The sequence below is a fragment of the Triturus cristatus genome, unplaced genomic scaffold (genome assembly GCF_964204655.1).
Source record: "Triturus cristatus unplaced genomic scaffold, aTriCri1.1 SCAFFOLD_118, whole genome shotgun sequence".
In the NCBI taxonomy this organism is placed as follows: Eukaryota; Metazoa; Chordata; class Amphibia; order Caudata; family Salamandridae; genus Triturus; species Triturus cristatus.
In genome coordinates, this window is record NW_028187322.1 from 2,172,871 (window position 1) to 2,186,659 (window position 13,789).

General features: G+C 37.1%; 1 protein-coding gene across 1 annotated transcript; it reads left to right on the forward strand.

The window, feature by feature from the left end:
• The first annotated feature begins 2,194 nt into the window (after positions 1 to 2,194).
• Positions 2,195 to 13,175, forward strand: LOC146771969 (uncharacterized). Its single transcript, XM_085640284.1, has 2 exons — positions 2,195 to 2,304; positions 6,219 to 13,175. Exon 2 carries the CDS (start codon positions 6,262 to 6,264, stop codon positions 12,724 to 12,726), a length of 6,465 nt encoding a protein of 2,154 aa, XP_085496410.1. The 5' UTR covers positions 2,195 to 2,304; positions 6,219 to 6,261; the 3' UTR covers positions 12,727 to 13,175.
• The last annotated feature ends 614 nt before the right edge of the window (positions 13,176 to 13,789 follow it).

Below are 13,789 nucleotides of genomic sequence, written 5' to 3' on the forward strand. Positions count from 1 at the left end.
AGCCGTTCGGGCTGTAGCCCTGTCTAAAGGTCCTATGGAAAAATGCATGGGAAAAACGCGTTTTGGGACCCCCCTTTTATCTCAGCCCCCGCTTGACGGATCCCCCCGAGACTTTCAGGGTAGGAGCGGAGCGTAGCGCCCCACCTATTTTGAGAAATTCGCGAGGATTCGTCGACCGGCGCCAAAGTTATTCAAAATAGAATGTTGAGGTTTTCCTATGGAAACGTGGTCCTAACTATAACTACCTACTGGCGACCGCCAGTAGGTAATATATATGTGTGTATATATATATATGTGTGTATATTACCTACTGGCGGTCGCCAGTAGGTAGTTATAGTTAGGACCACGTTTCCATAGGAAAACCTCAACATTCTATTTTGAATAACTTTGGCGCCGGTCGACGAATCCTCGCGAATTTCTCAAAATAGGTGGGGCGCTACGCTCCGCTCCTACCCTGAAAGTCTCGGGGGGATCCGTCAAGCGGGGGCTGAGATAAAAGGGGGGTCCCAAAACGCGTTTTTCCCATGCATTTTTCCATAGGACCTTTAGACAGGGCTACAGCCCGAACGGCTGAACAGAATTACTAGAAATTTGGCAGAGAGGTAGTCCGTAGGTCAAGGAAGTGCCTTTTGTAGGTTTGGTGTAAATCAGTTCAGTTGATTTTGAGAAAATAGCCTTTAAATCAATATATATATCTGAGCCAGCTTACGGTACGCTTACCGTACGCTTACGGTAAGCGTACGGTGGCGTGCGCGAGCGCGATTCTGATTGGCTCTTAGATCTTAGTAAACATTCGAATCGGCCGAAACCAGGAAGCGGCGGCCGCCATTTTGTGTATTTCACTCTGAAAAAAAAGAGTGAAAACAAGGAAAGGGGGCAATGAGGAGAGTTACAGACCCCCTAACAATTGTAAGGGGGTCAAAGAAGGACAGAAAAGTACAAAAAAAACATTTATTGATTTTAAAAAAAATCACGGGGTACGCGTACGGTAAGCTCACGGTAAGCGTACGGTAAAAAAAATAAAAATAAATAAATGAAAATCAGATTTAAGAGTTTAGAAATTAGGGAGCTCTAAAAAGAGCTGTTGTGTTTATGGAGTCATTTTTTTAGTGGTACCTACAAGTAAGTACCGATGCAGAGTCTAAGGTTCAAGAGGAAGACTCTGTTCCCTTCATCATTGAAGTGCACACCATCTCCTCTATAAATGTCTTGCATGTCGTAACGCAAGTTGTTGTGGTAAATGGCACCCATACCATAGTCACGGAGGAAAGCAGAAACAGATTTGTTGACGTGCTTTCTTGCTTTGTCAATCTGTGGACAGAAATGATTGGACCAGTTCCATTTTTGCCTTTGGCATATGTTGGAAAACACAAAGGCAGTTTTAGGGAAAAGTGTAAACAGTTGTGCAAAGGTGTCCTTCATAAGCATTTCCAGACCTACCCCAGTCAAAGTGCCTAGGTCATTGCCACCACAGTGCACTATTATGAGGTCAGGGTGTTGGATTTGCATGAAGGATTTCACCAATGGCATCAATTGGTGCCACTTTAACCCTCTCTGACCAATCCATTTAATGTCTACATTTGGCAAAGCAAGGTCTCTCACCATATCTGTTTTCTCTGCAAACTTTTCACTCCAGAAGACATAGCTGTGCCCTACAATCCACACTGTGAACATCTTCAAAGGAGAACTGGATGCACTCAGGAGGTGTCTTTCAGTAGAATGGCAATATGAAAAGAAAGACAGTTTGGAAATGGAGGCATACATATTTTTTACAAAACAAAAAGAACTGATTGGCTGTTTCATACCATTCTAGAAAAAAAACTAGGCTGTATGTGAAAATTAATAGAAGCATGTTTTGTATTGGTACAAAAAAATGTGTAACCAAAGAACAGTACTATGGATTTGCAGTTAGGTTTGAAAAGTCAAGCACTCTTGCTCTGTGGAATTGAAACATTGTGTGTCGAACTTCTGACCTAACTGCACACAGCAGTGTTCCATGAGCTGTTGCTATGGTAGCAGGCAGAAGTCAAGTTGGGGGAAGGGTACTAGGCAGAAGTCAAGTTGGGGGCAGGGTACTTTTGGAAAAGGGTTGGTTTTCAACCAATAGAAATGTGTCATTACATTTGAAAAAAAGGGGGAAGCACTGAGATTTGAAACTTACATGTATATGTGTGGAAAAATAGAGGGAAAGTTTGCCATTATCTGGTTCTGCTGAGAGGAGAGAGGTGTACAGAACAGAGATCCTGGCTCTGATAATCTGCTGTTTGAGTGACACATTTCTTTCACAACTAACTAATTTTAAAGGTGAGTTTACAGTTTGAGAGGGGATGTATGTGGTAACTTAAGAAATGAATAATAGAAATGGGAATTGTTTTTGTTGTAGTTACACATGGTGGATTCATAATGTGTCAGTCTGTAAAAGAGATTTTCACTTGGCCCGAAAAAAAAAGAGCAGTAAGTGTGCTTTCAAATTGGCAAAGAAATTTCGTTTTGGCACTAATGTGAAAACATGACTGTGTGTGCATAGAAGAATTATAGGCAGAAATGTATTGCGTCTTGCTCTGGTGATTTCACAGTTGCAGTAGATGGAAAAGAGGAGCGAATTTTTGGGGGAAGAAGCAGAGGTTTAGCACACACCCATGTGCTTGCCATGTATAGTCATGCACAGTAATTAGAAGCGAGTGGGGTTTTCAGGTTTAAGTCTGTAATGCAAATACATTCAGCATCACTAAGGCTGGTTGCCCCTGCTGGAGTGTAGGCAGTCACAGAGAATGCACACGGTGGTGGTCTGAAAAAAAAACAGCTTGGACATGTGCATTTAAATAAATTTAAAAAAAAAGGTTTCAGAATGTGTCAGTCTGTAAAAGTGATTTCAAAGTGTAAAAAGAGATTTTCACTTGGCCCGAAAAAAAAAGAGCAGTAAGTGTGCTTTCAAATTGGCAAAGAAATTTCGTTTTGGCACTAATGTGAAAACATGACTCTGTGTGCATAGAAGAATTATAGGCAGAAATGTATTGCGTCTTGCTCTGGTGATTTCACAGTTGCAGTAGATGGAAAAGAGGAGCGAATTTTTGGGGGAAGAAGCAGAGGTTTAGCACACACCCATGTGCTTGCCATGTATAGTCATGCACAGTAATTAGAAGCGAGTGGGGTTTTCAGGTTTAAGTCTGTAATGCAAATACATTCAGCATCACTAAGGCTGGTTGCCCCTGCTGGAGTGTAGGCAGTCACAGAGAATACACACGGTGGTGGTCTGAAAAAAAAACAGCTTGGACATGTGCATTTAAATAAATTTAAAAAAAAAGGTTTCAGAATGTGTCAGTCTGTAAAAGTGATTTCAAAGTGTAAAAAGAGATTTTCACTTGGCCCGAAAAAAAAAGAGCAGTAAGTGTGCTTTCAAATTGGCAAAGAAATTTCGTTTTGGCACTAATGTGAAAACATGACTCTGTGTGCATAGAAGAATTATAGGCAGAAATGTATTGCGTCTTGCTCTGGTGATTTCACAGTTGCAGTAGATGGAAAAGTGGAGCGAATTTTTGGGGGAAGAAGCAGAGGTTTAGCACACACCCATGTGCTTGCCATGTATAGTCATGCACAGTAATTAGAAGCGAGTGGGGTTTTCAGGTTTAAGTCTGTAATGCAAATACATTCAGCATCACTAAGGCTGGTTGCCCCTGCTGGAGTGTAGGCAGTCACAGAGAATACACACGGTGGTGGTCTGAAAAAAAAACAGCTTGGACATGTGCATTTAAATAAATTTAAAAAAAAGGTTTCAGAATGTGTCAGTCTGTAAAAGTGATTTCAAAGTGTAAAAAGAGATTTTCACTTGGCCCGAAAAAAAAAGAGCAGTAAGTGTGCTTTCAAATTGGCAAAGAAATTTCGTTTTGGCACTAATGTGAAAACATGACTCTGTGTGCATAGAAGAATTATAGGCAGAAATGTATTGCGTCTTGCTCTGGTGATTTCACAGTTGCAGTAGATGGAAAAGAGGAGCGAATTTTTGGGGGAAGAAGCAGAGGTTTAGCACACACCCATGTGCTTGCCATGTATAGTCATGCACAGTAATTAGAAGCGAGTGGGGTTTTCAGGTTTAAGTCTGTAATGCAAATACATTCAGCATCACTAAGGCTGGTTGCCCCTGCTGGAGTGTAGGCAGTCACAGAGAATACACACGGTGGTGGTCTGAAAAAAAAACAGCTTGGACATGTGCATTTAAATAAATTTAAAAAAAAGGTTTCAGAATGTGTCAGTCTGTAAAAGTGATTTCAAAGTGTAAAAAGAGATTTTCACTTGGCCCGAAAAAAAAAGAGCAGTAAGTGTGCTTTCAAATTGGCAAAGAAATTTCGTTTTGGCACTAATGTGAAAACATGACTCTGTGTGCATAGAAGAATTATAGGCAGAAATGTATTGCGTCTTGCTCTGGTGATTTCACAGTTGCAGTAGATGGAAAAGAGGAGCGAATTTTTGGGGGAAGAAGCAGAGGTTTAGCACACACCCATGTGCTTGCCATGTATAGTCATGCACAGTAATTAGAAGCGAGTGGGGTTTTCAGGTTTAAGTCTGTAATGCAAATACATTCAGCATCACTAAGGCTGGTTGCCCCTGCTGGAGTGTAGGCAGTCACAGAGAATACACACGGTGGTGGTCTGAAAAAAAAACAGCTTGGACATGTGCATTTAAATAAATTTAAAAAAAAAGGTTTCAGAATGTGTCAGTCTGTAAAAGTGATTTCAAATTGAAAAAAGAGATATACACTTGCCCCCGAAAAAAAAAGAGCAGTAAGTGTGCTTTCAAATTGGCAAAGAAATTTCGTTTTGGCACTAATGTGAAAACATGACTCTGTGTGCATAGAAGAATTATAGGCAGAAATGTATTGCGTCTTGCTCTGGTGATTTCACAGTTGCAGTAGATGGAAAAGAGGAGCGAATTTTTGGGGGAAGAAGCAGAGGTTTAGCACACACCCATGTGCTTGCCATGTATAGTCATGCACAGTAATTAGAAGCGAGTGGGGTTTTCAGGTTTAAGTCTGTAATGCAAATACATTCAGCATCACTAAGGCTGGTTGCCCCTGCTGGAGTGTAGGCAGTCACAGAGAATGCACACGGTGGTGGTCTGAAAAAAAAACTGCTTGGACATGTGCATTTAAATAAATTAAAAAAAAAGGTTTCAGAATGTGTCAGTCTGTAAAAGTGATTTCAAAGTGTAAAAAGAGATTTTCACTTGGCCCCGAAAAAAAAAGAGCAGTAAGTGTGCTTTCAAATTGGCAAAGAAATTTCGTTTTGGCACTAATGTGAAAACATGACTCTGTGTGCATAGAAGAATTATAGGCAGAAATGTATTGCGTCTTGCTCTGGTGATTTCACAGTTGCAGTAGATGGAAAAGAGGAGCGAATTTTTGGGGGAAGAAGCAGAGGTTTAGCACACACCCATGTGCTTGCCATGTATAGTCATGCACAGTAATTAGAAGCGAGTGGGGTTTTCAGGTTTAAGTCTGTAATGCAAATACATTCAGCATCACTAAGGCTGGTTGCCCCTGCTGGAGTGTAGGCAGTCACAGAGAATACACACGGTGGTGGTCTGAAAAAAAAACAGCTTGGACATGTGCATTTAAATAAATTTAAAAAAAAAGGTTTCAGAATGTGTCAGTCTGTAAAAGTGATTTCAAAGTGTAAAAAGAGATTTTCACTTGGCCCGAAAAAAAAAGAGCAGTAAGTGTGCTTTCAAATTGGCAAAGAAATTTCGTTTTGGCACTAATGTGAAAACATGACTCTGTGTGCATAGAAGAATTATAGGCAGAAATGTATTGCGTCTTGCTCTGGTGATTTCACAGTTGCAGTAGATGGAAAAGAGGAGCGAATTTTTGGGGGAAGAAGCAGAGGTTTAGCACACACCCATGTGCTTGCCATGTATAGTCATGCACAGTAATTAGAAGCGAGTGGGGTTTTCAGGTTTAAGTCTGTAATGCAAATACATTCAGCATCACTAAGGCTGGTTGCCCCTGCTGGAGTGTAGGCAGTCACAGAGAATACACACGGTGGTGGTCTGAAAAAAAAACAGCTTGGTTTCATAATGTGACAGTTTGTTATACAGATTTTCACTTGCCCAAAAAAAAAGAGGAGTTTGTGTGCATTCAAATTGGCAAAGAAATTTCGTTTTGTGACTATTGTGAAAAGAAATGTAGTAATATATTTAAATTCAATAAAGAATTTTTTTTTTAGTTTTTTTGCAGGTATTGCTGAAGAACAGTGAACAAAATTTAAGATGCCTACAAAATCTCGAGTTCAAAAAACGCTAAAAAAAAAACTATATTTGAGGACAACTGGAGGACCAAAGTTAGTAGAAGATGCTGATGTTGGGAAAAAGAAAAAATCTTCTGGTAAGCAAAAAAGACAATTCCTAAACAAAATATTGAAAACAAACAAAAATGTACAAAATGTCTGTTCTCGGAAAAATGTAACAAAACCTACAGAACAGCAAAAAATTGAGGATTTAGTTAATGCAAATATACCTTCTGCAATTGAAAAGTTTAACATAAACAGAAAAACAGCATTTAAAGAGATACGTAGAAAAATGTTTCAGAGAAGAGTTATGTCCAATTTGATAAAGGATATAAAGAAATATAAGCAAAAGGCTAAATATTATAAGAGAAAAAAAGAAATTGAAGCCATTGCAGCAAAGGCATTAGAATTAAAAAGGAAACTATTCATATTAATTTTGAATAGGATGCGTACATTAGATAAAATGGTTAATGTACTGAAATCACAAAGCAAAAGCAAAAGAGTAGTGAACAGAACAAATTTTTGTAAAGTGTTTTTAGGAAAGTGGATGCATAGCTCAAGTAGTGAACCTTTTTTTAATGAAGAGAGCTATTTTCAAAGTAATAGTTTGCTGCATGCAGTTGACACCAGAGGTCGTTCATACGAAGTAAAAAATGGTTGCATAATGGAGAAGGAGATAATGGTTCCAAGAGATGAGGTACAAGTGATGGCAGATGAGGCAATGGGGAGACGTCCTAAAGCCCCAGTGTACACTTGGAATTGTAGTAGTATTTGCACTGTGCGTCAGGAATCTATTGACAGATTTCGAGAGTTTCTAAGAGAATATAGTAAAAAAAGTGTAAAACAAAAGATTAAGGTGCTTCAAAGTCTGGATCCATGCAGAGTGAGAGAGAATACTGGTTTGCAGGGTCATTCTCTTGCTTGTCTATCTAGAAAAGTGTGCAATAGTGTTTTCCATCATTTTAGGATGCTGGCTGTTCATCATACTGAAATGAGAAAGTTTGTGAGACGGTTGTATTTTGCCAAAAGTCCAGCAATAAAGTTAAATGAATTGAATAGGGCTCTGTTCCGAGGAACGGTATCAGATGTAGAGAAGGTTGTTGATGAAATTCAGTTTTGTTACTTTGGTCCTGAACAAAACAGTGCAGAGAAGGACACAGTAAATGAGGCAGAAGTGGAAGAGAATGTAGAACCTTGTGTAAGTAAGACATTTAATGATCACATAACAAAATTTGCAATAGTCTCTAATGAAAGACCAAATGTTACTTGTATTTGTTGCCGCAGAACTCATTATAGAAAACAAACTAGGAATGTTGATCTCTACAGAAAGAGTGAAAATGAAGATAATTATAAGTGGATGGATTTTGCAACATATATATTTCTTGAAAATTGTTTTGAATTGGGTGAAGATCAGCGTATTTGTAAATACTGCTACAACAAGTTAGAGGAAAATAGAATGCCGACCAGAGCTGTACATAATAATTTAGAATTGGATGCTATTCCTGCTGAACTTTCTGAATTAAATACATATGAGTCTATACTCATTCAATGTGTTCATCCGTTCCAGACCATAGTACGTATGGAGCCCAAAACTGGTAAATTACCTCCTTCAGATTTAGTGAGAGGTTTAAAAGGTAGAGTGGTGTATTTGCCCTTGGATTTGAAAAAAAATATGGAAACTATTGATGCGGATACTTTGGAAACTGAACCATTAATTATTCTGGTTAATGGTGTACCTACAAAGAATAAGAAGATTTGGCAGGAGCTGGTAGATGTGCGGAAAGTACAAAGAGCAAATTTGTATTTGAAAAAAAATAACAAATGGTATGAATCAATTTATATAGTAGAAGAAGAAGAAGAAGAAGATTTACAAGGAGATACAGAAACACCAAGTGGACAAATTGAAAAAGTGGACAAGTCAAAGGAAGAAGAAATTTATGAACATTTTAGCATACATCCTCTCCATTCGAAAGAAGTTATGGGAGACAATATTGATCTCTTTCAGATGAAGAAAGCAAAAGGAAATCCCGTGAGTGTATGGGAGGAGAGCTTGGAAGCTCGATGTTTTCCCCAGCTGTTTCCTAAAGGAAAAGGAGGACGATACGATGAACGTCCGGAACAGATTCCAGCTTCTGAGTATCGGACTACAAGACTATATGCTGAAGATCCCAGATTTCGACAAAGTATCCCTTATTTGTTCCATCTTTTATTTGAAAGCGACTTGTCTGCACTGTCTTATGCAGTAAATCACATTTTAAAAAGTGGAGTACATTTACAAAATGTGTCTGCTAAGGATTTTATGGAGAAAGTGCAGCACCGAGATGATCATTTGGAAACACAACTGATCAATCTGATGGCTTGTCAGCGTGGGACAAATGAATATTGGTACCGACGCCATGGTGAACTAAAATGCATGTTACGCAATTTAGGAACACCAACATGGTTCCTTACCCTAAGCTGCGCCGAGTACGCTTGGGATGATTTACTGGATTTTCTACGAGAGGCCAATTCAAACATTGAAAACATCGAATACAAGACAGCAGGAGAACTGTGCTCATTGGATCCGGTTAATGTTTGCAGATATTTCAATCATAGATTTGAGGCTATGATGTCCTTCATCTGCAATAAAAAAAATCCACCCCTTGGAGAAGTAGTGGATTTCTTTTGGAGAAAAGAGTACCAGGCAAGAGGTGCTCCTCATATTCATATGCTGCTGTGGATCAAGGATGCCCCAAAGTTTGGAACAGATACTGATGAAGCAGTGTTATCTTACATTGAAGAATATGCAACATGTGCTATACCTAAAAGCACAGAAGAGTACAAGTTAAAGGAGCAAGTTCTACGTTTCCAAAGTCATCGGTGTGGAAAATACTGTCGACGGAAATACAAGAGCAAAGAAAAATACTACACTAAATGTCGATTTGGATTTCCTAGACCTGTTCTTACAAATGGAAGAGTCAACAGTTTTATGTCAGCTGTGAGACATACTATCACAAGAAAATCACCTAAGAATACCTACAACCTTAAAAGAAAAGAAGAATCAAAAAATATAAATGACTACAACCCAGTCATTTTATCCATGTGGAACGCTAACATGGATATACAGTATGTTGCTGACAATTCCATTGCTGTTGCTCGATATGTAACGTCTTACATTACGAAATCAGAAAAAACAGAATTGAAGGAAATGTGGGAAGAGATTTCTCACGAGAAGACTGTCAGTAAGAAGCTGTACAGTTTCAGTTTGAAGATGTTATCGCATCGAGAAATTGGATCCTACGAATGTTCAGATAGATTATCTTCTGCAAGTCTCTACTCGAAGTCAAGAAGAATAATTTGGGCAAGTTTAGGCCTTGCAGCAATGAGAAATCGGGTACTGAAATCTGTTGGAGAAATTGAATATTTGGCACAGTTCGAACCTGAAAGTACAGATATATTGAAAACAAACATGTTGGACACATATTATCCCAAGAGAAGTCATCATCTGGAGAACATGTGTCTCTATGAAGTGCTGCAGAACTACATTTATTCACGGAAAGCTGCAGAAGACATCAATAATGGAAAATATAAAGTCGTTGGTGAAGAAGGATGTTTGGTGAAGCAAACCAAAGGAAGTTTGATAAATCACCGGAAGCTGAGTTGCGACACTACCGACAAGAAAGAATTTTACTACTTGGCTCTTTTACAGTTGTTTAAACCATGGCGTTCAGAGGATGAACTACTGGGAGAATTCCAGAGCTATGAAGATTCTTTTAATGCTTGCAAAGACAGCATACAATGCAGTACATTCTCAACTTATCTGCAAATGTTAAATGAAGAAATTGAACAGGAAACTACAATTGCAGCAGAAATTGCTAGAGACAGTTCTCAGGACAGCCAAAGTTCAGGAACATACAGTCAAGATCCCCTAGGACAACCAATCGTTGAAAATGAAGCATCAATAGCCATGAATGAAGTGGAAACGGCTATGAATCAAGCTCAAGAAGAATTTATAGACTTAGAAAATTTGGAAAGACAACTGAATCAAGAGCAGCAACAAATTTATGAAGAGATCAAAAACAAAATTGAACACGGATTTCTACATGAAAAAAAAGAGTGCTCATGCACATCATTTCATCCAATCAGGATGTATGTAAGCGGACAAGCTGGCACTGGAAAAAGTTTCCTAATTAAAGTCATCAGAAGCTACCTAAAGCAAAAAACAGATTCTACTTTGTCTTGTGTGGTTACTGCTCCAACTGGGTTAGCAGCATATAACATAAAAGGAATCACCTTACATCGTTTGCTAATGTTACCAGTGGAGCATGAGAACAAAATACAATTCAACAAGCTAACTGGAGAAGCATGCTTGGAAGTTTCAAGAGTATTGAAGAAGATGCAAGTTCTCATTATTGATGAGGTGAGCATGGTATCAAACTTAATGCTTGCCTTTGTGCATTTAAGAATGCAGCAAATTTTGAAGACAGACTATGACGTGTTATTTGGTGGAAAACACGTCATCGTTTTTGGGGATCTTTTGCAACTTACTCCGGTTAAAGGACAACCAGTGTTTAATACTGTGACACATGAAGACACGAAGAAGTCATTGGGAAGCATCGGTAATACAAATATTTGGTCCTTCTTTGAGTACAAGGAACTTACAACTAATATGAGGCAAGCAAACGATGAAGAATATGGAAGTATTCTGAAAGATATCAGGATTGGACTACTCACAGAAGCTGGCAAAAAAGCATTACAGACTCGGCTGCTACATAATTTATTTCCAAAGGAAGAAATAGTTGCAGAGAAGATATACAAGAACATTGCAGAAAACAAAAGTGTCATCTGCTTAATGCCAACTCTACGTGAATGCTCAATATTCAATGAGGAGCTTTTGAAATTGGAAAAGGAAGAGATCATGAAATTGGAAGCAGTGGACAAAATTGAGGATGGAAGAATTACTGTCACAGTAACAGGCAAACTGAAAAATAAATTGGACTCACTAGAGAAGAACATCTCCAAAACAGCAGGATTAGAAAAAAATCTATATGTTTGCATGAACTGTAGAGTGTTTTTAAGGAGAAATTTGGATGTTGAAAAAGGCTTAGTAAATGGAGCGATGGGAAGAGTTGTGGGTTTTATTAATTATCAGAAAAAAGATGGAATTGAATGGTTAAAAATAAAATTTGATCAGATAGAGGAAGTTAAAGACATTTGTCGTTGTTCAGTTCGTTTCATGCTTGTGAAAGACTTATATGTACGTAGGAAGCAGTTTCCGTTTTCTCTAGCATATGCTGTAACTATTCACAAGTCTCAAGGATTGACTGTAGATTGTGCATTTGTGAACATTGGATCTAGTGTGTTCAAAGAAGGTATGGCATATGTTGCTTTGTCACGAGTCAAAACATTATCAGGTTTATTCATGATAGACTTCGATGACTCAAAAGTTAGTGCTGATACAAACTGTGTAAAGGAGTATAATAGATTAAGAAGAAGCTATGCTCCTCATTTAGGTCAGTATCCTGTGTTGGAGAAACGTGTAGTTTCTCGTAAAAGGAGAAATGAGAATATCTGTAATGAAGATGTAGAGAAGAGGAAAAAAAAGAGGAGTGATGTAATTGCAAGCAAAAAGAATAAGGAAAATGAAGAACAGGTTGTAGGATGTCATTTTGAAAATAGCTCTGGTGTCAACTGCTACGCAAATGTAGTGCTGAATGTTGCTTTTTATCTGGAAAGTTTGCAAGAGCAGATAATAATAAATCAGGGAAAAAGATTCTGTTCAGAGCTCAGTCTCCTTTTTCAAAAGCTGAGTAAAGATAAAACTCAAATAGAAAGTGCTACTGATATTAGAAAACTTTTAGATGTATGTTCAGGACGAACACAGTTTTCTCAAAATGAACAGCAAGATGCTCACGAATTTTTGATGTATTTTCTTCAGGTAGTGGAAGAAGAAGGAGTTCCCATTGACATTTTTTTTGGTCTCTCTTATAAATGGGAACATAGTTGTGATAATTGTTATAATATAAGTGGTTCTATTGTTGATAATGAAAGGTTTATTTATTTGACATTGCCAGAGAGTAAAACAGTCACTTTTGCAAACTTAGTTAAAGATGCTAATCATAGCATGAAATGTGGTGAGTGTAATTCTGACATGTTATCAACATTAATTTTAAGGGAATACGGACAGTATGTAATTTTAATGATGCAACGATGTAGAGCTGATGGATCAAAATTGGATACTTTAATAAAGAAGTTTACAGGACAGCAATTATCAATTTCAGGAAAAACTTTTGTAACTGTTGCAATAATTTTCCATGATGGACCTACTGTTACTTCTGGACATTACACAGTTTATCTAAAATGTGAAAAAGGATGGACACTGTGTAATGATTCCCAATTGATTTTCAAACAACGTTTGCCTTTTGATTTAGCAAATTCCTATCTAATCTTCCTGAAACCTAAATTTTAGAGAGACTTGGCAAGATCTGGACAAAATAATTTTACCATTTTACAGGATTACCATTGCAATTTTGTAGAAAAAAGATTTTTAAAATTATCATTTGGCCTAAAGGAAAGATAACCAATTGTAATGTGGACTTTTTAAATTTTTAATGCAATTTTGAAAAACCAATAATTTAGAGATTATCGGTAACTTCTGCACATTTTAAATTTTGGAATGTTATTGGACTGCCACTGGAAATTTTTTCAAAAATAATTTCAAAAATTACTATTTGGCCATGTGGAAAAGTAAGCAATTCTATTGTGGACTAAATAAATTATTCGAAAAATTTTCGTGAACCAAAATGTTACAGAGAATCGGTGAGATCTGGACAGATTAAACTTTAGAATTTTAATGGTTTTCCCTTGGAAATTTATTCCAGGGAAAGAATAAAAAATACTATTTGGCCTAAAGGAAATAAAATCAGATGTATTTTGGAGTTATTTGAGATATATTATTGTGAATGTACTTCTGAAACAAAAATATCAGACGGTATTTTAAAGAAAAAAGTATTGTTTTTAGATGACATTTTTTAAGAATAATATGCATTTCTGTAATGATAAGTTTAAGTGAGAAGAGATTCTGGGCTTTTTTAATACAATCTTTGAGATTGTTATTTTTTTTTGCCCGCTGTAAAATGATGAATGCAATTGCTTTCACAATTTATAGTGAAATGCAATATATTCTGAAAACAGCAAAAATAAGGCAAAAATATTTTTTGGGAAAAAATGTAAATATGTGTACTGTATTATAAAATGTTTTAAAAATATTAATACTTTTTTCTTTTTTTTCAGATCGATATAGAAAATTTTCGTAAACTACAACCATTTTAAAAACTATTTTTAAAAAAAACAAATGAATAAATATTTTTTTCAGTGAGTATGGTAAGTCAATAGTAATAATTGTAGTCTTTCAAGGACCTTGTAATGTGAAAAATGATTTTTAGTGTTTTTTTTAAAAAATAAAAAAAAAGGTACGCTTACCGTACGCGTACGGTAAAAAAAAAAAGTTTTTTAAAAAAAATGTAAAAAAA

Bases quoted from the DNA above. Each gene is read 5' to 3' on its own strand.
- LOC146771969 (XM_085640284.1), top strand. From the start codon at position 6,262: ATGCCTACAAAATCTCGAGTTCAAAAAACGCTAAAAAAAAAACTATAT.